This window comes from Chelonia mydas, chromosome 3 (genome assembly GCF_015237465.2).
Source record: "Chelonia mydas isolate rCheMyd1 chromosome 3, rCheMyd1.pri.v2, whole genome shotgun sequence".
NCBI classification, from domain to species: Eukaryota; Metazoa; Chordata; order Testudines; family Cheloniidae; genus Chelonia; species Chelonia mydas.
The window spans coordinates 129,422,185-129,449,242 of NC_057851.1; the positions used below are offsets into that span (position 1 = coordinate 129,422,185).

A 27,058-nucleotide genomic window follows, 5' to 3' on the forward strand; every position below is an offset into this window, starting at 1 on the left:
TTTGCTAAGCCCACCACACTAGTTGTGTAACTTTGCCACCAAACAGCTCTCTCAATATCTTTATTACAGTAGTGAAACACTACAGCAGCCTGAATATTACTCTGGGTGTAGTGTTGCATTAGTAAAATACATCAGAGGATGACAATGTACAAAATATTTTCAGCTGTGAGGAAAAGCACTTTGTAACCCACCTGCAGTGTTATCGCTTGTAAATTATGGGCTGAAATTCTCATTCAAGAGCACACATAGGGAAAAACCTACATCAATCCTTGTTTCAGTGCTAGCATGTTAGTGGAATTAACAAGGTGGCTTGCTACTTGAATTTCATGGAGTGCAGTTTTGGTAGTAGTATTTCAAGATCAGGTGACTCTAAACATAAGAATGATCAATTACAGGAATGTTTTCACTGTGAAATCTACTGCAAAAGTGACATCTGTTTTATAACATGCACTGCTCACCCCATGTTTTCCATGTATGTCACAGCACCATATCTTCCATGCTTGCAATCTCTTCGTCATATACTTGTTAGTTAGTACCCGGTCACACACACATTACGAAGCAATAAAGCAATTGCAATCTATTGGCCCTGGCCTCTGTAACACGTTAGGAGGGGTACTGAGATAATTTTATTAAGATAATGTTGAAGTAAAAAGAAAATGGTACAGAGTTTAAGCATAGAAGTTTCTGGTTATCAGGGAATAAGGTACAGATATGAATAATTGTCAGACTCCCCACTTTTTCCTGCCTCTCAGACTACTTCTCTGCTGAAGTACGGGCCAGAGCTCAGTCTTTTCATGATGCTAAAAATACTACACAGAGTTAAACCTCCAAGAGAGTGTGCCATACAATTTCTTAAGAATGAAATGTAATATTTATAGACTTTTGCAACCGGCATTTGGAATACTTGTGAATTATTTTCTTAAAACTATTATGCACTATCTCTGTTGGTGTTTTCCCCACACAGCCTTCCCCACTTTATTGCTGTTATATACACTTCAATGCCAGGTACACCTTAACACACAAGTACATACTCCCCTCCAGTCTTCTCACAAAGATGACTTCTTAATCTCTCAGTGTAGCATCAGAGTGCATGTGTGTCACCTGAACTCTTCAGAGGCGGAGGAGAATGGCAGCCCAGCTCCCCTCCAAACTCATTATCATCTTCTCAGCAAAAACAGGTCAAAGACCCTCAGAGCCAGCAGCAATTCCAGTTCCTTAGTCTATAGCTGGTCATTTCTTCAGTTTCTAGCAAGGTAGGGTAAGGGTCTCGTAGGTAAGGGTATCGGGCGCAACTCTCACACCAGACACATCTCAGTCCTGCATCAGTCAGCTGCTGAGTCCACAGGCCTGTCTCCAACTCCCAGTATTTATACTTTTCTTTACTGAGCAATAACTGACTCAGCTCTCAGAAGGTGAATGTGTGGTTGTGTGGGACCAGCAACACTGCTTCCCCATAATAGAATCCCTGTGCAGAGCTTCAGAAACAGTTATTGAATATGTCTGGTAGTTACACACCCTATTTCTCAGTGTTTCTGGGCTCTTCTAACTAAGTTGCCTTGCTTGCTTTCTGCATGTGTGCAGAGACACACAGGATTCAACTAAAATCCATGTCACCTTCCCACTGTGTCTTCCTTTCTTTGTATTTATAAATATATATATATATATCAAATGCTGCAGTATAAGCCTATAGATTACACTTCTTTCGTGTTTCTGAAGGTCTAGGAACCAAATCACCCACTTTCTTGGCACAAAATGAATTTTCACATTTGCGGCAGAGAGCCTGGGTGCAGAAAATATACTCTGCAGAACAACTTTGTTTTAGTATGGAAAGCCGCGTGTTTACGGAAAGTATCACACTCAAACTGCAAGAATTTCACAGGGTCTCTGCACTATTCATTTTTAACTGATTTAAATAGATCTATTCTGATTATTATTTTATTTTATAATTATTGGGATCCGTTATTAATTTATATTGTAGTTGTGTCTAAAAGCTCCAATCAGGAATTGTGGCCTCATTGTGTTAGGCACTGTACATACATATAACAGCCTATCCCCACTGCTGGAGCTTTTCACTGCTGCATCTAGCTACACACCTCAGTGACATGCATGGACACAGCCTGCCTTTCACTGTGGCATATAGTTACATGCATAGTGCCTGCATTGTATACTCTGCCACAAGTGGAGACATAGCCTTAGTGGCATTATAAGCCAGCTAGTAGCTTTTAAATAGCATTCTTATTTATTTATGTATTCAAAATTATAAGATGAAATATGTATAGGGAACCTATCTCGGGTTAAAACACACAGAAGATGGCCCAAAAATATGAATTTAACAAGAAGACTTTTGTAAATAAGCACTGATATGTTGACTACTTTGAAATGAGATGTTACCACTGTTTGTCCGATCTAAGCTATTAGAAGATTGCAAGAGATGTGCTGCTCATTATCAAGCGCTTTTCTCAGTCTTGAGACTCGGATGTGGCAAAGAGGAAATAACAGGTCTTGCCAAACTGTTCATAAAAGAGCTGAAGTGGCAGATTTAACAATCAGCAAGGTGAGCAAAGGCTCTATGGGCCCCCCTGGTCCATGCTCCCCTCTTTCTCTCTCCCATCTGCCAGGGGCAGAGGGACAAAAAGATGGTTCCAGATGCAGGTTTTTATTGTGGGGTCCCCACATGCCATCACAGGTCCCACATTCAAATAAACTCTCACTTCCCCTACAGCCAGTAACCCCACTCTGCCCTCCCCTCTACCTCCCTTCCCACCTGCCCAGCTCCATGCCGTGCCGTCTGCTCCCGCTGCCCAGGCGTGGCACCAGTGCTGCTGCCATTAGAGCCGGCACCACTGCTCCCGCCAGAGCCAGAGCTGCTGCTGCAGGAGTTGGAGCACATCACTGCTCTGCCACCGGAGCTGGCGTCAGAGCCGCTAGGAAGAGCAGCGCCCCAGGTCCTGCCGCCCGCATTTGAATTTGCCCAGGCAATGGGTGGGGCGGAGGGGCCTCCGACCAACATGGAGCCTCAGCCACTGGTGGCCCCACTAACCGGAATTCATGGCAGAGTCCCCGTTTTGGAGGCCCTGGGGAAATTCCAGCGTGGGCAGTGGGGAGCAGCACCTTGCTCTTCCTAGTCGCAGGCCGCAGAGAACGGCAGCAGCCTGCGCCAGGGATGTGTTGTGCGGCCGAGCAGCCTTGAGCCGGGGCCCTCCAAGTGCATGGGCCCCTCAGCAACTGCACCAGCTCCTCCTCTGCCACCTGCCCTCCTCACGCAATTCCGGGACCTCACCCTCACAAGTAGCTGGGTAAGTTACCATGGCAAGGGGCCCCTTCACTGCCTCCGAGCTGATGCAGTCGCATGGGTTGCACGTATCTAATGCAGCTCCTGGCCATCACCCCCCATTTTTATAGGGGTGTCACTGCCAGGGAACCGACCCCCACCTGTCCTGCAGTGCTATGCCTTTGTAAAATGCGACAGGACTGAGCATGCCCAGCAGTGTGGTAGTAATAGATGCTGCCTACCCATCATGCAGGGGTCACAGCCACTGGACATGCTCCTGGGCTGATGGGGCTGCTGTTGGGAAATGTAGTTTGTTCCCATAGGGTCCATATCCTCCACTTGCTGTGGGACACAAAGTTTTTGTGTCTGCCTGCTCTGGCCTCTCCCCAGCCCCACAGCACTCTCCCCAGCCAGCCCCACTCTAGTTCTGCCTCTCTCTGCTAGATTCTGCACAGAAAATCAACTTTTTTTCAGATTACCCCCCACAACTGAAGGAAAAATTAAACAGCACAAAAATACACTTTATTTAGGCCTATATACTTCCAACTTAGTTATTATCATAGGGGAAGATGTTTGAAAATGAAAACCATAAATACAAATACAAGTCTGGTTTTACAAAATGAAAAGAAAAATATTTATGTTAATGAGCACATTAAGATGGGTCAAAAACTACATGCATTCAACACTGTCACAGACATGGCACAGCGACCTTGCTCTCCTTGCAGTTGGGAAAGATGAGACAGCAAGGTTGCAGCTGGACAGCATCACAGAACAATTTGCCAAGGAAAAGTGTCGCCGTGGTGCGAGGTTCCAATAATTGGAATCAGCAAGCCAACACAGTGTGGGTGAGATTCCACTTTTGTTTAGGCCTGTGACTTTTGTTTTATGGATGGGTTTTTTTAACATTTTCTGTTTAAAAAAGCCTAAGATAACGTGACCATTGGGCCCCATGCTTCATGTTTGCTGACCATGGTCTGACCCTTAAGTCTGCCCCAGAATAATACTCTTTCTTACAAGGGCATATATTTGGAGATTATTATTTAAACAGCATCTAAAGATGTGCCAGGAATCTCACAGCAAACAGACACGAGCCCTGCATGAAGGAGTTTACCAGGTCAGGCCTTGATCTTGCAACTGACACTTAGTGGAGTTCTGTGCTGGTGTAGCTGTCTACCCACGTGCTGTCAGCTGCAGCATCAGGGCTTCACTACAGGCAAGGTGTAATGAGAGGGGCTAACAAGACAGAGGGGAAGAATGGTGAGTAACACCATGTAATAAGATTACATGGTTATACAGTGTGCGCTACTCTGCAGCATGATAGAGCACAAGGCTTTTTGATAAACAGAAAAATGAAACAGTATGAGACTTAATCAACAGCAAGTTTACCCACTGAAGACGTGAGCCGTGATGATGGATTTTAAAAAGGAGAGAGATGAGGTTTTGAGGACAAACTCAGGAAAGGCATTGCATGCACAGAGTTGGCATGAAAGATGGTGCAGAGGTGTGTGTGGGAGAACTGAACAAACAGGAAACTAAGCTGCCATCATTGTAGTAGACAAGAGGGCATGGGAAGTGGGGGCTGGGAATGTAATAGCGTAACACGGGAAATTGTTAGCCCAGTACGTAAAAACTGAAGACCACGGGCCTGACTCTCTGGTGCCATGCACCTTGTGTAATCATTTCTATGGATTACGGAAGGCTACTGTTCTGCTTCAGTAGCCTACAGTGGGGTTGCACAGGTTTGTGACTGGAATTTAGTGACTGGAATTCAGTAAACACTTCTGTTGATGATGCACAAGGAGGAATAGAATCCTGCTCACACTGTCATCTGTGTGGGCTCTGCGGGGCTAAAGGGAATAAAAAACTTATTTTAGTCACCAACCTAAACAGATAGGACCGAATACATACCAGGTGCGGATCTCATGAACAATGACCAGTTTCATGGTCACTTTTTCAGCAGAGTAAGAGCTCGGGGATGTGACATGCAGCACCAGCTGAGGCCATAGGTCGGAAGTTTCTATTAGGCTGCCCAGTGCAAGTCCTTTAGGATAGGGCATCTTCTGAGTGGAGATGGCTGAGGGGCTTTCTGCCCCATCGGAGCTAGGAAAGAATCTTTTTCTGAAGCTAATAGGGTGTTCAAGAGGTGGGGAGTTGCCTCTCTGAGCCCAGAGGCAGAAGTAAAAGAACAGGGAGTGACGCTTTTGTTGAAAAGACATAGGATGCGGAGGGTACGACAAGCCACAAAATAAATGTTGGGTGCCTCCATGCAGAATTCTGAGGGTATGTAGACTACTCCTCAGTGTCTGAACTGTGCAACATTCTAATTGTGGTCTTCAGCTCTCCACAGGAGCCTGCATGCAACATTGTACTGGCATGTACGCTGGTGGAATAACACAGCAGGGAAAAAGCAGTCATAGTCAGCAAGGTCTTTTCCTAAAAGCCTTGGTTAGTGTTTATAACAAAAGTGTTAGTTGTTTGTAGTGTAGCTATCGCTGTGTCAATCCCAGGATCTTAGAGAGACCGGTGGGTGAAGTAATGTCTTTTATTGGACCAACTTATGTTGGTGAGAGAGACAAGGGTGTTTTGGTCTTTTATATTTTTCCTGTGTGAGGAAATCTGTGAGGGAGTTTAAAATGGTATTTTCATCCTCTGGTCAGATGGCTTTAACTCCCTCTGAGATTTCTACCACAACTTCAACAACCACCATCCGTCCATTAAACTCTCTCTGGAGCTCTCCCGCACCACCATCAATTTCCTGGACACCACGATCAGCTTCAGTAATGGAACCCTCCAGACAGCAGTACACAAGGATCCCACGAATCACCACACCTAGTTCATAGATCCAGTAATTACTCCAAATATGCCAAAAAATCTGTTATCTATAGCCAGACACTCAGATACCACAGAATATGCTTCGAGGAGAAAATCTGGGATATACACCTTAACACACTTAAAACCGCTTTAACCAAACAAGGATACTCCACCAGAGAAGTAGATCGCATCATGGAACAGGCCACCCAAATATCCCGAGAGAACCTGCTTCAATACAGAAATAAAATCCCCTCTGACTGCACATCCCTAGCTGTCACCTACCACCCCACCCATGGAACCCCTATGAGAGATCATCAAATAACTATCTACATCCCATACCTACATCCCATACTCAATGGAAACCCCATCCTGAAAGAAACCTTTTCTGACTCCCACTTCTGGCCTTCAAATAACCCCCCCAACCTCTCCAAGCTCATCACTAGAAGCAAGCTCCCCACAGACCAGGACCCACCAACTCAAAGCGACATCAGACCCTGCCAGAACAACAGATGCAAAACCTGCAGACATGTCTCCACTGCTACAATGATCAACACCCCCCGCAACACACCTTTCAAGATCCATGCATCCTATATATGCCTATCACATGTGGTATGCCTCATCCAGTGCACTAAATGGCCCAATAACAACAATGCAGGTGAAACCGGACAATCACTATGCTCGTGAACTCACACCGGAAAATGATAAAAAACAAAACCACTCTATTTACTTATAGGGGAACACTTTTCACAAAGCGATCGCTGTATATGTGGCCTATCAGTCTCCATCCTCACAGGAAACCAGCACAACACTTTCAGAAGATGAGCCTGGGTGCTTAAATTCATTACTCTGCTAGACACCAAAAATTATGGACTGAACAGAGACAATGGATTTATTGCTTATAGCAACAACCTGTAACCCACTAACCCCCTCTCTTTGTCTTTTGACTTCAGAGGTATTACAAAGTTACTGTAGCTTGAATGGTCCCTTACAATATGTGCTACTTGTGCTAATCAACCTGTTCCACCTTGCATTTTTGCTGTGAGGCTGGGAGTTCCTTTCCCAGACCTGAGGAAGAGCTCTGTGTGGCTCAAAAGCTTGTCTCTCTCACCAACAGAAGTTGGTCCAATAAAAGATATTACCTCCCCCACCTTATCTCTCTCAAAGAGTTAGTTATAAGTTACATTAAAAAAACCCTCCATAGTTTAAGCCCCGTGCAAGACCCCAGAGGATAGATCCCAAGAATATGTATTCCTGCTGCTTCTCAAGCAGCTGCTCTTGTAGCTCTTCCCTGGAGCACCTGTTCAAGGGAGAAGGAAGCTGTGCTGGAGTTAAGCCATAGTTCACTGTGGACCATGTGGGACCCTGTAACCCATGAGAGGCCATTTTTCAGGAACGACCTCAATGAAGTTGGCTGTAATATACACAGAGCTTTTCCATCTTGTTTAGTTCGTAAACCCAACACTTTGAGAGTAAGACTCTCACTATGACCCAAACAGGGTGAGTGATGAAAAAAAAAACCCATGTCTATTCTTTTACATTTTTAGTGAATTCCCTGGCTGAGACTTGATCCAGATAAGATTGAGGTGACGTTGCTTCATGCTGCGTTCAAACCTGTTTTGTGTTGTCTTTTTATTATGCTCACAAATTATCTAGCAAATGAGTTCACTAGCAGAAACGTTCACTGAAATAGGGCGCTTTATGCAAATATCACAAGCTAAATTCCCGCTGAACTCTTTGGGGACTGTAAGGAACACAGGAGCTAGGCCCAGAATGTAATGGCACCACTTTGATAAATGTACTGTGTTTCTTTCATTGCTTCATTGTTCTTGCCATTTGTCCATATTTTGAGGGGCTTTAATTTCTTGCCTATATTTTTTCCCTTGTTGGAATTCCCCCCCCCTTCTTCTTTTTTTTTTTTTTTTTTTTTTTTTTTGCAGCTTTAGCTACATTCTCATTTGATGTCATTTCCGCTGAGCCAGAATCCAGCTGAGTCTGTTTGTTCCCCTGGTAACCCAAAACACAGACCGATGCATGTTGTTTTATAGACTAAACCTTCCTCTCCCTCTTTTAATGGATTTAAAAGTGTTTAGGGAGGCCAACATTCCTACAGTTATTGCAGCTTGCACGCCCCTATTTTAATGCACTCAAAATAGCAACCAATTCTAATTACATCAGCAATCAGCTCTCTTTGAGCTTTAGTCAGTGCCTTTCTTGGTACATGAAAGACTGCCATGGCATATCCTGGCTTTAAAATGTTTGATCTAGTAGTGCAAGTTTCCTTAAAACGATAGTTATTTGCTCCTTTTGTTGTCTGCATATTACATACCAATAATTACTATTCCTTAGCATAGTTGTAACAACATTCTGGGCCTCATTCTCACATGACGTTGTCATATGCACCCTGTGTAAAATGAATGCCAAGCAGCTGTGAAATACTCCTGTATCAGAATTCTGCACTTTTTCACACTGCTCAGCACTCATTTTGCTCTGGTGTCAATGACTACACAAAGTGCAAGGCAATGGAGAGTCCAGCTGTTAGGACCAGATCCTGACCCACAATACAGCCACTGTGTATGTCATAAAGGAGCCATCTAGCTGCCCTTATTGAGCAGCTGGGGATTCCCCCAGCATGGGAAAATCCCTCTCTTGGGTAGAATTGGCTTTAAACTGCTCACTCCTGGTCCTCCTTGACCTATTTGGCATGTTGGGGGCAGGATCAGAGTGTTCTCTGGTGATACCAGCTGGCATAATGGCCAGTTGGGGGCCATTACTAGTTACCTTAAGGCTGCTCTAACATGTGGTGAGGTCTGAACCAACCCCTGGCAGTCCTCAGGAACAGGAGAGTATAAAAGTGGTACACAGTCACCTTCCCCCTCCCCCGCCCTTCCCATACTTCACTCAAAGAGCAAGGCCCTAGTCTCCATTTTTAGTAGTCTAATAGTATCTGATTAGGGTACTCGGGGGAGGAGGGAGTCCCATCCTTTCCCATATATTCTCCATTGAGTTTAAAAACAAATGTTTCTGTCTCTCAGTATTTCAACCACTTTTTCATACCATAAATGAGCTCACAGCATTTTCAGCCCATTCCTAAAATTTTCATCACTGTTCACATTCATTAGGAGCTTTTACATAATAATAACACTGAGCACTTATACAGAGCTCTGCATTTCAAAATGACATAAAATATTAACTAATTTATCAGCTTTGTGGCAACTTGCCCATAATACATTATCTTGTATATTATCTTATCCTTCAGTTAATTGTGAAAGTTCTGTCCATTTCAGTGATATTTATATTCAAGGCTTGAGAACCTCCAAGGTTAGGCAGGGTTAACCAAAGGGTTAGGCAGCACAAGGAGGACTTTATACATTCTAAGATGCTTGCAAGATCTCACAGGCTGTGTAAGGCTGCCATTCTGTGAAAGACCCCAGGCCTGCAAAGGGATCCTACAGGCATGAGTTTCCATCCATAGGGTTCTTTTGCAGGATCAGGGACAAAGTGATAACCAGCAGAAGTTCTGCCATTGAGAAGTGGATGATCTCAGAAGAATGAGAACCCAAAATCAGAGTAAAATAAAAATCAAAGATAAATAAATTAACATATTACAATAGCACCCAGAGGTCTGAATTGTGACTGAGGCCTCACTGTGCTAGATCCCATGCATATGCATAGCAAGACATGATCCTGGCCCCAAAGAGTTTACAGTCTAATTTAATACAAGGTGCACCAAATGGGTGAGAGAGCCTGAGGGAGTGACTACTAATGCGATGTGCCTTCATCCCAATTCTATCCATGATCACAGGTGTTAATTGAACACAATCTTCCAGAGGAAGATCCTGTATGGAGGCAGTTGCTCCATTGTCCCAGGACTGCTGCTCCCACTTACGTAGAATCATAGCATTTAAGGCCAGAAGGGACCAACGGGTCATCTAGTCTGACCGCCCAGCCATCCGCACACTAAACCCGAGCTAGCTTGAATCCAGCTAGTGCTTGTAACAATAGCAGTGAAGACAGCACCACCCAGGCTTCAGTGTGGGTAGTGCAAGCCTAGCATGGCCCCTGAATGCATACTTGGCTCACTAGCCTGCACTGAAGCCCATGCTTCGCTGTCTTCATTGCTACTATTATCTGCGCTAGCTGGATTCAAGCCAGCCTGGATAGACTAGCTCCTGCACGGTGCTTGCTCCAGTAGGTCAGCCTGTGCATAGCTTTTCCTGTGTAGACATACCCCTAATGTCACTTGATGATAGCAGTGTAGCTGCTATTATATCACAGTGATGTATGTGATGCACTTAGATCCTTTAGTGAGAGGTGCTGTAGGAAAAGCCTGTGATGGATCTACAGAACAGATCACTGTTTATGCCATTGACTCTAACTAAACTGTTTACTACTTTAATATTTTATGCATTCATTCTTGTTTTCTTCATTATCTTTTTTATGTATATCTTCATTAACATAGTAAATGGCAAATTAATTGATGCATGACAATAACACAACCAGCTCATCAAAAACATTTCTAAACACCAGGAGCTCTGCATCTCCAAATGAGGTAAATCAAAAACAGTTACTGCCTAAATAGCATGCTAAGTAAGAAAGAGATAATCATATTAAAAGTAGGTGTTGCGACTAAATAAAACTTCTAAATGAAATGCTACATTAAAATCATTGCTTTTAAGTTTCTTTCCCATCAGTCTCACAATTAAAGTTTTTAGCAGCATGCATCTTCCTTTGCCTTTGCTATCTTTAATTATTGTCACATAATTGGTGTGATTCTCCACTGCTTTGCATTATGTGTCGTCATTTACACCTGTGCAATATGTGCATCAAACCCACCAAATGAGAATGGATGCATTTTGTACCCACTTTGCACAGGTGTAGATGATTGCACAGGTTGAAAGGCAGAGGAGAATGAGACCCAATATTTATATAGCTGGGTAGGCCAGAATAAGTATGTGTAGAGTTGCACCAGTGCTGACCTGAATGATCTGACCTATTGGTGCTATAAGCCAATAGCAAAGATGAGTGAAGATAACCCACTGGAGTTTGACAGTAAACATATGGGAAAAACAAAGAGAAATATGAGAAGACATGGGAGGAATATATATCAAAAGTGAATAATTTGGGCAAAACAATCACTTTCCAAGCCTTTTACTTCCTGTACTGTTGATCCTTTAATTACACAACTTGCTTATCTCCAAAATGTACTTTTTGAAACCATCTAATCAGTAGCAGGTTTCAGAGCTGATCAGCTGTTGCTCATTACAGGTGATGTTTTCCTGTGAAGACTGCACTTCATATATTGCATATTTTGACCTAGTAATAACTTCAGTGAAGTTACTCCTGATATTCACCAGTGCAAGAGAAGACTTTTGCCTTGTGTACCATTGCCCTCTATGGAGGGAAATTCAAACCTGCTCAAGTATGTAGATCTATCACTCTCCAGTGGCTACAGTCCACAGACTATATATAAGCCCTAAAGGTAGGATTTTCAGAAGTGTTCAGCATTGGCCTAACTCTTCTCCTATTGAAGTCAATAGCCAAACTCCAGATTAAGTGATTTTTGAAGATCCCACTTTAAAACTATTAGAGTTTAATTTAGCTCAGGTGTCAGAGGCTTTTGTATGAGAAGCAGAGTTCTGTCCTCACTAATGTCCTTGAAACATGAGTTGTCACAGTGTGCAGCAAAGCTGAAAACTATGAGGAGCTCTGTCATTGATCTCCATCTAAATTCTCCATACAATTCTTCAGTGCAGAATGGAGAGGAGAATTTTGTCCTGAATCTCTAGTTATATTGGAAGCCTTTGGGTGAGAGTATATGCCTACAGATATATGTTTTTATGGATGCTTGTATTCTGGTTTTGTAAAAAAAACCTGTCCATTGGGATCTTACTATAGGCAGCCCTAGCTGTTCCACAAAAAAGATTTCAATGCCTGTTCTGTGGTCTCTTCTCTTCTGGAAACGTATGCTTTACTGTAACTCTCCTTTGTTCTAACTAGACTTACAGGTGAGAATCTAAGTTTGGCATGAGCAGGTGCAACACTATTACTAGCAATATATTACACATGCTGACAATAACTGAAAATGTAGTCCTTACACCTATTCGATACCTTGTTCTTCTTCAGTTGTGATATACATCAGTTGAGAAATATCTTTATTTGTTCACAGATTCAGCACTCCAGTGTTTTACTGTTATAATCTAGCTTTGGACAATATGTACAACAGACTTTGGGAGCTGCTTATACTTGTCTGGAGCCAAAATGTAACACTTAATACAGGAGCCTTGTTTGTTTATTTTTCTCAAGAAGACACTTTTTTATTTGCGTGTACTTTCTAGAAACCAAATCCAGGTATTGTCTGTGTAGAAAGTGTGGGGTAAATATCTGGGGCAAGATTTGCCAGAACACTCACTGCTTTGTGCCACTCCTGCAACGCAAAACAACTGTAGATCCAGACAGTTAAGCTTGCTTTAACAGCTGCTTTGCATCGCTGGCACTGAGCAAAGCAGCTGGAAGGTACCGATGAATCGGGTCCCTTGATTAGTTGTTAACAGGTGAGTTGTATTAGATAACCTTAGCAACTCTTTGACCTGCACAGGTAAATAATTTGGAAGAGTTCTGTTATTCACATCTGTGTTAAATCGATAGAAAAGGACTACAGAGAACTGAAAAGGCAGCATCTTTTGGGGGAACTTAATGCCAATAATACTGAGCAAGGCCAATTAGAGACAGTAACTGTGTCACATACTAAAAAACAAAAAAACCCAACCAAACAGCAGGTAGGATAGGTACAAAACTCCATTGCAATCTAGTTGGTACATAGTTCTGTGGTGAGAGAGCTCTATTCTGGTACAGCTCTCACTAGGGTGACCAGACAGCAAGTGTGAAAAATCGGGACAGGGGGTGGTGGGTAATAGGAACCTATATAAGAAAAAGCCCCAAATACTGGGACTGTCCCTATAAAGTCAGGACATCTGGTCCCACATGGGCATGCAAGGTTGTGGGTAAGGATGCTGGAGCAAGAAGTCTTTCCCCACTCCAACCGTTCTCCCAGTGCAAGGGGCAGCCACACTACCTTGAGTTTGGGCACTGTTCCCTCTTAGCACCTCTGTGTGTTCAAGCTAACCTACAGGGGGCAAGGAAGAGCAAGGACATGGACCCATTCCACCCTCTGCACCAGCTAGCACAGCTGCCAGGACATGCAAGGGGATATATATGCTGTAGCATCCTAAAGGATTATGTAGCAAGATATGATCCCCCTCTGTGCCTGGGAGTTGTGGGCAGGAATTATGTCATAATGAAACAAAAACCGTCCTAGAACTGCCTAGAACTGCCCCTGGGGCAGGTTAGCTCTGAGTAGCTAAACACAGCCCTTAGCTTTGCTCTGTCCCAGTCCCGAGCATTCCCAGTCAGTTCGTGGCTCTGCAATAAACTCAGACTGGGGTAAGTTAAGAATTTAATGTAGTTACACCTGCATCACACTTGTGCGAGAGAAAAGAGAATCCAGTCCAACGTGTGGCATGTGCCTGTCTTTATTGCCTATACTTTCATCTAGAACCATGCAGAGTGAAACTGTCTGGTTAAACAGCTGTTGCGTAAGCACACCTGCTGTATAACATTTCTCTGGAAGTGTTTCCAAACTGTCACAAGTGGCAAGCCTCCCCATCTCTTGGTTCGTAATGCTGTGCTATGACATGCATTAACAGAATTATCTGCTTTCCCCTTCACAGTCATGTGCCTTCAGATTTCTTGTGAGTGTGAATACTGTATTTCTGAATGCGAGCAAGACACCCAGCGTTAACAGAATACAGAAGTGTGCTGTGGTTGATACTTACATTGCCACTTTCTACCACCTTGAATTCTACCCCTACTTATGGTTTTCATTTTTTTAAACCAGTGCATGTGATCAGTTGCAATAGCTTATTCACAATCTTGGCAGCAGAGTCAATGAAGTCAATGTGACCACCTTCTCTTAGGAACATGTTAAAATGGTGGTGTGTACTGTAACATGAAAGCATCCTGTTGTCCTGCCAGTTGAAATTACTGCAGAAGATTCACTGTGGGTTACACCTGCAAGTGCAGAGATCCCATAGGCTGAATGTCTACTAAGGGACAGTTGTGACAGCCGAAAGTGGTTGCAGCCATCTCTACACTGGGGGGTCCTTAAAAAGCCAGTGCAACCCAAAAAATGTTCAGCAGTGACCAGGAAGGGAACGTGACCAGAGTGACTGAACGATGCACTGATCTGGTGCACCCTCTGAGTTCCCTACCCTGATGGGGTTCCTATAGACCCCACTCCAGGGCCATGGCCCTTGATGGTGCAGAGGGGTTTTGCACTGCCCTGTTCCAAGCACAAAGTGGGCCCAACACTGCGCAGACAAAAGCTGTGTCAGCAGGAGTGCAGCCAGGCAGGTTTTAAGACATAAACTTGATATACGTAAAACTATCTGAACTGTGGAATTTCAGTAGATTATGGAGGAGGGATTGGGTTTGATCACTTTCAGTTAAGGATCAATGTAATTTGCAATCTTTGAGAGGATCAGGGGGTACCTGTGGCTGAGCTCAGTCTGAGATTTAGAAATTAGAAGAGCTCTACAAGATTATTCGTTTCACACAACCCATCTACCACCATTTGACTTTCAGTGGGACATGGGCACTTCTGAAATTTTTACCCCTTATCTCTAGCTATGAGATGACAAGTTGACAAATGCACATGCGCGCATACTATCTATATAATGGAACAGGCAGAACAGATTAAGGCAGTCACTTTTGCTGGGCCTCTTGTAGGCACGTGACCATAGTATGTCCATGACAGACATATCTGATTGTCCTCATAAATCAGCCCCTTATTTAAGCTTAAAATATGTCACTGGGTATGAAGGCGGGGTGTTCATTGAGAGCTTCAGACTGAGACATAAGGGTGTGGACCAAAGGTACAGGTTATGTGGGAGTGAAGCTTGTAGGAGAGAGTCTATCGATCAGTAGTTCTGTAGGGAACTGCCCTTGACTGCAAAAATGCTCCAAAATTGTAATGGCTTTGAGTTTGGAATAAGGACTCTGCCATTGCCCTGCATGAGAATACCTGGCATTAAATGAGGATACTGATATAATAGGCATCACAGAAACTTGGTGGAATGAGGATAATCAAGACATGGTAATACCAGGGTATAAAATATATAGCAATGATGAGTAGTTCATGCTGGTAGGGCAGTGCCACTATATATAGCAGTAGGAAAATGACACTGACCACTTGATCAGGATGGTGACAGTGACTGTGAAACGCTCAGGTTGATCAGAGAGGCTACACAGGCAGAAAACCCAATAATAATGGGAGATTTCAACTATCCCCATATTGCCAGGATACATGTCACCTCAGGAAGAGATGCAGAAATAAAATTTCTAGACATATTAAATGACTGCTTCTTGGAGCACCTTGTCCTAAACTTACAAGGCAATTCTTGATTTAGTCCTAAGTGGAACACAGGGTCTGTTCCAAAAGGTGAATATAGTTGAACTGCTCAGTAAGAGCAACCATAGTGTTATTAAATTTAAATCCCGGTAGGAGGGGAAATGCCAGAGAAACCCACCATTGTAGCATTTAACCTCAAAAAGGGGAACTACACAAAAATGAGGAAGCAAAAAGCAAAATTAAGCAAAAATTAAAAGGAACAGTCACAAGGGTGAAATGCCTGCAAGCTGCATTGAGACTATTTAAAAATATCATAACAGAGGCTCAAACTAAATGCATATCCCAAATAAAAAAAACAGTAAGAGGATCTGTGATGGAGTGTCCACCCCACACAAGTGCTCAGCAGGTTAATGTTGGCCAGAAGAGGCCAATCAACCTTATATGCTGCACCTGAAAAAGAACCAGGGATTGATCAATCTAATGGCAGATGAAGCCTAGCTGGAGGCAGAGCTGGGATAGGATTATAAAGCAGGAAGAGGTTTGCAGTCACTCTCTAGAAGGAAAGAGAGTTGGCCAGAGACAAGGAGGAGATCCAGGGGGAGAGTAAGCTCTGGGGTCCTGCCGTGGACTGAGGAGTCTGGCAGGGGGCCAGAGGACTCTCCAGTGATAAACAAGAGATAGGCAAGGAGATAGAGAGGTGAGGTTGGAAGGAGCCCCGGGGAACAGAGCCTGAGCAAACCTGGATTGCTAGTCATAGGGCCCCTGGGCTGGAACCCGGAGTAGCGGGTGGGCCAGGTTCCCCAACCTGCCACAGGGAAGTGACACAAGACCTGGAGATTGGAATGGAAGACCGTCTGAGACAGTGTCCGGACAGCTTGTCTAGTGGGACTTTGTTATCTCAGAAGGGGAGGAACTGTACAGTGACCTGGCTGGGGGGCTGAGTCACAAAGAAGAAGTACCCTGAGTCATGGAGAGAGAGAGAGAGGGTCCACAGCATAGGCACCCAACGGAAGGGGGCGCCAGATTGGGTGAGTGCCATTTTCCAGCCTCAAGGAGGCACAACCTGTGGTGAGTGGGACCCTTTTACAGGGGGAAAAAAATGCTACCATGGGTAAACAGCAGAGTAAACAAGGCTGTTAGAGGCAAAAAGACACTCTTTAAAAACTGGAAGTCAAATCCTAGTGTAGGACACAAACTCTAACAGCGAAAAAACCTTTAGGTACATCAAAAGCAGGAAGCCTGCTAAACAGTCAGTAGGACTACTGGACAGTTGAGACTAAAGGAAGACAAGGCTGTTGCGGAATAGCTAAATGAATTCTTTGCATCGGTCTTCACTTCAGAGGATGAGAGAAGATCCCTGCGCCCAAACCATTCTTTTTAGGTGGCGAATCTCAGAAACTGTCCCAGATTGAGGTGTCGATAGGTTTTGGAAAAAACGATAAAATAAACAGTAATAAGTCACAAGAACCACATGGTGTTCACACAAGAGTTCTGAAGGAACTCAGATATGAAATTGCAGTACTACTAACTGTGGGATGTACCACATCTGTTGTTTAAATCAGCCTCTCTTCTAGATGGTAGTTAGCTAATGTAATGCCAATTTTCTTTAAAAAAGGTTCCAGAGGCAATCCTGGCAATTACAGGCCTGTAAGCCTAACTTCAGTACCAGGCAAATTGATTGAAACCATAGTAAAGAGCAGAATTATCAGACAAACACAATATGTTGAGGGAAAGTCAACGCAGCTTGCCTCACCAATCTATTAGAATTCTTTGAGGGAGTCAACAAGCATATGGAGGAGGATGGTTCAATCAATATAGTTTACTTGAGCTTTCAGAAAGCTTTTGAGAAGGTCCCTCACCAAAGGCTCTTAAAAAAAGTAAGTGGTCATGGGATAAGAAGGAATATCCCCTCATGGATTAGTAACTGGTTAAAAGATCAGAAACAAAGGGTAGGAATAAATAGTCAGTTTTCACAATGGAGAGAGGTAAACAGTGGAGTTCCCCCATGGGTCTGTACTGGGCCCAGTGCTGTTCAACATATTCATAAATAATCTGGAAAACAGGGTGAACAGTGCGGTGCCAGAATTTGCAGATGATACAAAATCACTCAAGATAGTTAATTACAAAGCTGACTGCAAAGAGTTACAAAGGATTCTCACTAAACTGGGTGACAAAATGGCAGGTGAAATTCAATGTTGATAAATGCAAAGTAATAAACATTGGAAAAAAGAATCCCAACTATACATACAGAATGATGGGGTCTAAATTAGCTGGTACCACTGAAGAAAGAGATTGTGGAGTCGTCATAGATAGTTCCCTGAAAAAATCCGCTCAGTGTGCCTCAACAGTCAAAAAAGCAAACAGAATGTGAGGAACCATTAGGAAAGGGATAGATAATAAGACAGAAAATATCATAATGCCACTATATAAATCTATGGTACTCCCACACCTGGAATACTTTGTGCAGTTCTGGTCTCCCCATCTCAGAAAAGCTATATTAGAATTGGAAGAGATGCAGAGAAGAACAACAAAGATGATATAGGGGTACAGAACAACTTCCATGTGAGGAAAGATTAAAAAGACTGGGACTGTTCATCTTAGGAAAGAGGTGACTAAGGAGGGGGGGGCTATGACACAGATCTATAAAATCATGAATAGTGTGGAGAAAGTGAAAAAGGAAGTGTTATTTACCGCTTCACATAACACATGACGCAGGGGTCACCCAATGAAATTAATAGGCAGCAGGTTTAAAACAAACAAAAGGAAATACTTCTTCACACAATGTACACTCAACCCATGGAACTCGTTGTCATGGGATGTTGTGAAGGCCAAAAGTATAAATGGATTAAAAAAAGAATTAGATAACGTTCATGGAGGATAGGTCCATCAGTGACCCAGTATCGCCATTCTTGTGTTCTTGTCAGTGATTGCTGTAGGCTTTTCTTGCAGTTGCTTTGTGGTAAGTGTTGTACGGATACAATGGCCACCTACTACAGGTGTGTTGCGTTCGTCTGTTTTAAAAAAAATAAAATAAAAAGTAAACCTAATAGAAAGCAAAGTAAGGAGCCAACCCAGGGACTGCATGGGTCCACCGGCCATTCCCCAACCTGAAGTGGGATACAGGAATCTTGGAGGCTCTGACAGAGTACACTCTGGGGGCGGACGGACACACACACAAACACACACTTTTAATCTCCATAGAGCTTGTCAGCACAGAACCTAGTTACTCATGCTGTGTGCTGGCACCACATTGTTTGAAAGTGCAGTTGCGTTGTAATTAGTGCCAACAACACAGGAGATATTGCTATTTACAAAATTCCTATTTACAAATATTTATTTTAGTTATTTTTAAAAGATGCCCATTCAGTGTCTAAGTGCATGTGCCCATATTAAGACATGGCAATAATTTAGGACCAGTATCCAAGAGATTGAACCCTCTTAATGAAAGTACCACTGTCTCCATCTACCTGATCACCCTCTCCCCATGCCCCAGAAAAACCAAAGACCAGTCTTGCAGACTAGGGAGACCAACAAATTCAGGCTTTGGCAAACTGAAGCAGGAAGAGTTGCACAGTTGAGGACCCTCACTGAGAACAACCTGCCACCACCACCCTCATAATCAAACCAGAGGCTACTAATTGAAGTGCTTCAGATGATCTGAAGTGCCGGAGGCACATCACACAAGACGAGTTGCAGTCTCTGACTACCTAGAGTTGGTAGACAGACAAGCAGGACCCAATCCATTTAAAGCTCTATGGGCGTGATCCAAAGCCCACTGACGTCAGTAGGAATCTGTGTTGTGCAGCTCAAGCTAGATGATCATAATGGTTTCTTCTGGCCTGAAAGGCTCTGAATCTATAAACAATTGATAATTTTTGCTTGAGAAATACAGAGAATATTTTTGTTACTAGATGAGATTGTTTAAATATTTAAAACAAGTCACCTATTTCAGTGTATTTAAGCATGTGTGGATGGCAGTGGGACAGAACCTCTGATCGAGCATACGATTAAACTGATTTTTACCAAACAGTATTCATAAAACATGAAGATTAAAACATTTGATTTGCTTCATGTATTTGTGCGGCTGGAATAAAAATGATGCACAGCATGCTGATTTTTAAGAAACAGCTGCCTCCAAAGTGTACTTACGAGCTATTTAATGAAAAGGTCAGTTATCCATTGGTGATTTCACACCCAGCCTGTGCTGGGCATACCATAGCTCCGGAGGTCATGTCTTAGTCCTGTCTTGTTTCCCATAAAATGTCTGCAATGGGGTATTTAATCTGACATTATTCATCCACAGCAACCTTTGTCAGATGCCTGTTGGTAAGTCTTCACAAGTAATGGGCTTTTTCCTTTGAGCACTGTATTGTTTTGGTTTCGTCCGATGGTGTACCAAGAAAACATCGAGCTGCTCTGATAAAAAGCTAGGAAAACGTGGGGAGAGAAATCTATTGAGAGCAAGCTGTCAGACTTTGAAGGATTTTGTGCATAAAAAATGCCAGATATCTCTCAGGTCTCCTTGGACTTTATTAGCATGACGTTTAGAAGGCACCAAAAATGAGTAGATTTAGGGGTGGGTAAATTTTTTAGCAACAACAACCCCTTCCTTGTCACATACTTTCATGGAAAAGCACGTGGCCTGATGGTAAAAAGACTGGGGTTCTGATTTTCCATCTTCCCACCTTGTGTAGTCCTCTATACATTTGCAGAATGCAAAGAGTGTACAAAAGACTACCAAATCAGAATGATTGTATTTTACACTGGTTTTGCACTCTTTTTGCACAGGTTGAAGTGATTATACAAGGTGCAAGGCAGTGTAGAATCTCTCAGGATCCTTTAGTGTAGAAGAGCACATATTCTGATCCCAGCTGAACCACTGACTCATCTTGGACAAATTTCTTGACCTCCTTGTGCCTCAGTGAAACCCAGCTAAAAAATTGGAAGTGCCTAACCAAAAACCTGTTGCTTTGCAAAGAAGAGAACTCCTGCAAAATGTCAGAGAGCCGCCCTTCCCAAAGCAATAACATGACATCATTTCCGAAGAGCCTGTTTGTGTGTGTGATTGATGTAGCTGGCAGAAGCTCTAGATTACTATTCTTTCCAATGTGGTAGTGCCAGAAGGTCCCAGGATTGGGTCTCCTTTGTGCTGTGTGCTATGCAAATAAAGAACAAGACACAGTCCCTGCCCACAAGAGCTTGCAAAGTAGAAAATGAAACCCCAACCCAGAAAGGTAGTGGGGAAAGGGTGATAGCACACAAGGGCAAGCAGAGCAATTACGGTGATGGATGGCAAACAATGTCTTTCCTTCATTTTTGACTTAGTGGTTCAGGTAACTGTTTTGTTTACATTACCAAAATATATTGTTGTAAGGGTTTTTATGACGGATGGGCACTCAGGGTTGAAGTGGGGAAGAGGAGGGGATTTTTGAAGTTAGAGAGGAAGGTGGATAAAAAAAGGTTGTTTTGGGGAAAGAGCTCTGAGGGTCTGGTTAGGGCTATCTGAACATGTCATTAGGCTGCAAACAATATTCTTCAGATTACAAATCCCTGCATTTCCGTTTTGCATTACTGTGTTTGCATGCAAACAATTTGGCTAGCACATGCCATTTTAGTTTTACAGTAGTCATAAAGCCAATGACTCTTGATTTTTAGCTTACAATGTTTACACAAAAAAAGATGTCCCACAGCAGTGTTCTTGACCCCTGTGACTATCTAATCCCTGCTTTATCACCATCTCAGCTCTCTGTTTGACATTAAACATAATGTTTATATTGATGACACCAAACTTTTTCCCATCCATCCTTTGTCCCTGCCAACATCTCCACCTCTCTGTGCCTCTTTCTGTCATATATTCCTTAGTGCTTGGTTCCACTCAAATTTTCTCCACCCTATTGTCTCCAAGTCTGCGTTCCTTCTCTTAGACTAGAGTAAATGCCCTAATACTCCTTAATTTCTTCCATCCACCTCCTTGACTCTGATCTCTCCTTGTCGTGATGTACCAGAAGTGATCCATCAATGTTTATTTTTCCATCTTACCAACAGTATCTTCAGGACCTCCTGTAGCTGGACCTGTATTCATAATATTATTCATACCTGCCCTTATCTTCACTTTCTGTCTGCCCACTTCCTTAATCCATGCACTCCCAACCTCCCACAGCTTTTGATTACCACAATTCCCTCTGGGCTGGTCTCCTCGCCAAATTTCAACTTGCCCAAGAACACTGTGACCATCTGAATTCCATCAAGAACTCGCAAGTATAACCTCATTACCTTGATCCTTATTTATCTTCACTGACCCTAGTGCCTCTTCAGATCTGACCTTACCAACTCCCTTTTCCTCTCCTCCATTCATTGAACTGGTTATGGGCAAAGCTTAGTCCTCACTGTGAGTCTCTGACAGTGGCAGTGCCTTTAGCCACATGACACCTGTCTGATGGAAAAGCCTTGTCCTGAACTTAGTTCCAGTGAGTCCCCAGCCATTTCAAATCCTGCCTCAATATCCATCTCTTCTCTTTTCTGCTTACTGGGGAGGCCACGGCTCAGTGGGTAAGGCAAAGAGGTGGGCATCAGAAGGCCTGGATTCTGCTCCCAGCCTGGCCACTGATTTGTTGGATGACCTTGGGCAAGCTAAAGAATCACTTCTGTTTACCCAGCTGTAAAATGAGAATAATGAAACAAAGCTTTTTGCGAAATATAGATTAAAAGTGCAAGGTGCAAGCACCTTATTAATATTGTTGTTATTCACTTTGATCCCCTACCTCCACCTTTCACCATACTCTTATGTGCTCATCGTTTTCGGTTTTATAATCCCCTCTGTGTGTTCAATATTTTTGTGCAAATGATGGCTTTTGCAGCAGACTGAAACTTGTTACCCTTCTTGTAGGAAAGACATGGTACCAAAAAAGAGCATTCTAATTGGTACAACGCATGAAGGACTTGTTTGCCACTCAGGTATAATAACATTGCCTTTCTTTCCTTGTTCTAGGGAGTGCTGCCGATTTTTTGGAGACAATGGCTTGACTATGAAGGTGTTTTTTATCAAGGCAGCACCCTTTGGTGTTCTTTGGACACTCACAAACTACCTGTACTTACATGCAATAAAGAAAATAAACACTACGGATGTCTCCGTGTTGTTCTGCTGCAACAAAGCTTTTGTGTTCTTGCTTTCATGGATCGTTCTCAGGGACAGGTTCATGGGAGTGAGGGTAAGTGTCTCCTTATCTCTCTGTCTCCCTCCCTCCTTCACTTTAACCCTTTTCCAGTTGGCTCATTTAGATCAGCATCTGACACTAATAACAGCAGGTTTCTCTGATCTTTTAAAGAGGTGAAGTCATGAGATGAGTCAGCATAATATCCTTACAGAGCTTGCAGTCCTCCAGTCTGTACAGAAATGCATTCATTACAAAACAAATCAGCACTGAGAACCATCACTCTGTGGCTCTCTAGCAACACTGCAGCCTCCTCTTCCTAGAACTTGCTCTCTTTGCTCACTGTTCCTTCCAAATGAGATAACTTATCCTAGTCTGTGCCATGAAGGATAACTGGTATCCCCATGTGGTCATGAACATTTATCATCCTTTTGCCATTCTCTTTTGGTTAGAAAGGACTGAGCCTATGGTACTTAGAAATATTTTTTTTAGCTGTGCATTTCTACAGGTGCTTTACATGTCCTTGTGCATTTTTTGTCCATATTCTGTGAATTTATTGGTGAATCTCATATCTGCATATGACACAAGCCCTGTGGGATTGGAGTATTAAGTTCTATGTCACACCTGGTTGTGGACAGCAACTGATATAAACACAGATGGGGCTAATTCAGCTCCTATTTTTCAAGTATCTGTTTTTAAAAAGGTTTGTTTCTGTGTGGAAGTGCAGGGGGCAAAAATGCCCATGTAGTGTGCTCAGCAATCCATTCCATGACTTCATAGTTTGGGCTAGAATTAGTGAGATCTTGTGTAGTAATGCTACATAACACAGTCTGTGTGAGTCAGTCTGGCAGGTGAAGAGCTAGAGAGAACTATCGAGTCTTAGTTTGTGTCTGAGAGGCTAGATAGAGGGGGGAATTCTGGGGCAGGAGATCACTGAGTGCGGCATTGTGGAGGTTGGAACTTGCCAGCACAGCTCCAAAAAAGCTCAACTCCAATGAATTCTCTGTTAGATTTTCTGCTTAATTCTGTGGGCCCATAGGTGGGAAACAGAGATTTCCCTGCAGCCTGCTCAACCTCTGCATAGACCTGCAGCCACAGACAGCCCTCTGTTTGGTGCAAGAGGTCCCACCAATGCAGCTTACCCCTTCCGTGGGTGAGATGGAAGAGGGTGCCCACAATGCATAGCTTTGAGGGACAATCTGATCCAGAGTACCCTTTGCAGTTGTTAGAATTAAGTCCTGTCTCCCTTATGCCTTTGGAGAACTTTCCAGCCCTTAGAACCAAGAGGCAACTTCTCACATTCCCCTCTGAGAGCAGAAGCAGCACCAATCAGCAGTTGGCATTCATCGACTGTCCCCAAAAGTGACACCGTGTCAGGTCTGTGGCTCCTGTAGTGGGGCTGAAAGCTACTACAGTGTGAAGACACCAGTGATTTACTGCTGCCCCGTGACACCAGCTGAAGTGGAGATGAGGAGTCAGCGCTCTTCTCAGTAAGCCTGGGCAATATTTCTAGTTTGTTTTGGGGGAGATTTTAAACCCCAGGATACGCAGAGATTAAAAATTAAACTTTAATAGAAGAATTTATTTCTGTGTAATTGAAAATCTTGAGCCACATTGTTGTTATTGCAGCAGGGCCCTGAGGCTACAATAAAGAAAATTACAAAAGATACCAGCAAAGGAGTACCTTGCCTTTCCAGCTGTTGTCTGCACATTAACCTTTCTGACTTGACACTGAACTTACTTTAACTGGGGAGGAGGGGGTTGAGTAACCAGTAAGGGCGCCTCTGTAGGAGAGCTGTAGTGATTTTAGGGGGTGACAGTAATGCTGGTTGTGTTGCCTTTTGGATAAGAGGAAAAAGCAATCAGGGTCTTTAGCCTTCCCATGGGACTGTTAGTAAGTACCCCATTGTCCTGGTCAAATTCTAGTGGAAAACATTTACATCCTTCCCTCTTTAATTCTCCTGCATTTGCTGTTAGAGATGATATTCTTGGTGACTTTCCAAAGCAGTGTATAGTGTTGCTGTACCCTGTTAAGCAACTGATGTGTTTCACCCAGTTAGGTGGCTGCATTTCTATGGTGAGTGATGCGAAGATTGTAAACATATAAAGAAAAGGAGGACTTGTGGCACCTTAGAGACTAACTAATTTATTTGAGCATAAGCTTTCGTGAGCTACAGCTCACTTCATCCGATGCAGTGAGCTGTAGCTCACGAAAGCTTATGCTCAAATAAATTGGTTAGTCTCTAAGGTGCCACAAGTACTCCTTTTCTTTTTGCGAATACAGACTAACACGGCTGTTACTCTGAGACCTGTAAACATATAATCACACACACGGACAAGAGAGATGGTGTGTTGGTAGAAAGCTTTGTAACCCTGCTGGATGAAAGGCACTGTATAAATGGAAGATACTGTAATGATGCATTCATGTCAGAAGGATCAAATCTGGATTCCTAAGCTCAGATCTGGGGTTTTGGCTTGATTGAGTACAGAGCTAATAACTGAAGATTGGATCCAGGTCTGAACTTTCCCCCATTTCACGAGAGGAAAAGAAGTGAAATGATGAATGGGCTGGATCTAGGGTTTGGTCTGAAGCATTTTTAATTATTCTTTATTAATTTTTAATATTGTCTTGGGATAAGCCAACTTGTCAGCAAACCAGTAGCAAATAGATGGAGACATGGTTCTCCAAGAGTCCCTGATAAGGAAATAGTGCTTTAAAACCATAGGTATGCCAAGGTATCGCCACCTGTTATTGATGGCATGTGGTACCAGAGGGAGGAACAACATGACAAGGAAGGTTATATGTTATGGAGAGGTGCTGTACCCCTTCCAAACTTCAGGCCTCCACAATGGCACTAATCAAAGATTTAGTCCAAGTGGTTTTCATGAGGAACTGTCTCCCATTCGTGCTGACTGAGAGTGACGTGCTACATTCTCCTCACCAAGCTATTAACAGGCAAGATGCTAGAGGATGAGGGAGAACTTTCTGGGATACTTGGATATTAACTTCTTGTCCGAGTAGTGACAAATGTACTGCAGGTGTGGGACATATTTTGTTTCCCCTGGAAAATGGGGCAGAGAGGACAGGCTCTTCCTTGACTCCTTTGTATCTTTCATGGGGATTAGCAAGGGCTTTTCCAGAGGAAGGCTTGGGCATTTTGGTGGAGGGAAGATGCTGCAATGGGATTTTGTTCTTCTTTCTTTTCACTGTGTACTGAGTAGCAAGTGTGCTAGGGTACTTCCCATTGTGACTGGGGATTTGAATGGAGTCTCCTCCTCTTTCCTTGTTTGATAGCTGGCCCCTTTTTCTTCCTTCTGTTCCTTCCCCTTTCTGTAAGTTCCTGAGTCACAGTGGAACTGATCTATTCAGGTACAAGGACAAACACCACGTGTTTGGGATTTAATTTGGGGGTGAACTTCTAAAATGGTGGGCCCCTCTCTAAAATCAGGAGCTAAGTGTTTGTAGTCAGTTAGTTATTATTTATTATTTACCTTGAGGCCAGGGTCCCACTGCACTAGGCACCCTACAAACATATAACCCTGCCCAAAAGAGTTTATAATTAGGGATCCGTGTCTGTCACGAAAGTCATGAATTCCATGACTTTCTGTGACCCCCATGACTTCTGCAGCAGCCAGCGTGGCTGACCCCAGGGCCATCCAAGCAGCTGGCCCCGGGGACCGCCTGAGCAGCGGCCAGTGCGGCTGGCCCCAGGGACCATCCGAGCAGCAGTCCCCGGGGCGGCCAGAGCAGCCGCTGCTCCAGCGGCGCCTGGCAACAAGTGCCGCTGCCCCCCCCGCAGCAGTGACCCCCCCAGGGCACCCCCCCAGGAGCGGCCCCCATGGCACACACCCCACAGCAGCAACTCCCCATGGCACCTCAGCAGCAGCCCTCCATGGCACACCCCCTGCAGCAGCAGCCCCTCGGAGCACCCCCCTGCATCTGCGCCCCCCCCCCCCCGCCCCCCGCAGCAGCAGCTGCCCCAAGATTTAGTCAGGGGTATTTTTAGTAAAAGTCATGGACAGGGCCATGAATTTTTGTTTATTGCCCATGACCTGACCATGACTTTTACTAAAAATACCCCAATTAAATCGTAGCCTTATTTATAATCTACTGTTGATGCGCTGCACTAGTGTTTCAGATTCTGTAAGGCAGCTAAGCCTCAAGAAATAGTTAAAATCAGATATTGAGGGCTCAGTTCTCCACCATGTCCAAGCTCAGACACTGTAGAGGTGGGAGGAGGTGCAGGGAGCCGGCCTCAGCTGACTAGTCCTGTGTTAATCAGCCCCAGTGAAATTTAGAGTAGCCTGGGGCCTGCTCTAACTTACACCAGTGGAGAAGCAGGATAGCAGAATTCTGCTCAACCAGACCCCTTCCTCCTCCCTATGCCAGCCGTACACAGTTGAGAGTTCCCTTATGTG

At 43.8% G+C, this 27,058-nt stretch overlaps 1 protein-coding gene across 4 annotated transcripts in view; it reads left to right on the forward strand.

The window, feature by feature from the left end:
- Nucleotides 1-27,058, forward strand: part of SLC35F3 (solute carrier family 35 member F3) — a 276,240-nt gene that overhangs the window by 232,431 nt on the left and 16,751 nt on the right. For all 4 annotated transcript variants that reach the window (XM_043543306.1, XM_043543308.1, XM_037895261.2 and 1 more), the window contains one exon: nt 22,477-22,696. In XM_043543306.1, the coding sequence (XP_043399241.1) occupies nt 22,477-22,696 (220 nt within the window). The remainder of the gene's footprint in view (nt 1-22,476; nt 22,697-27,058) is intronic.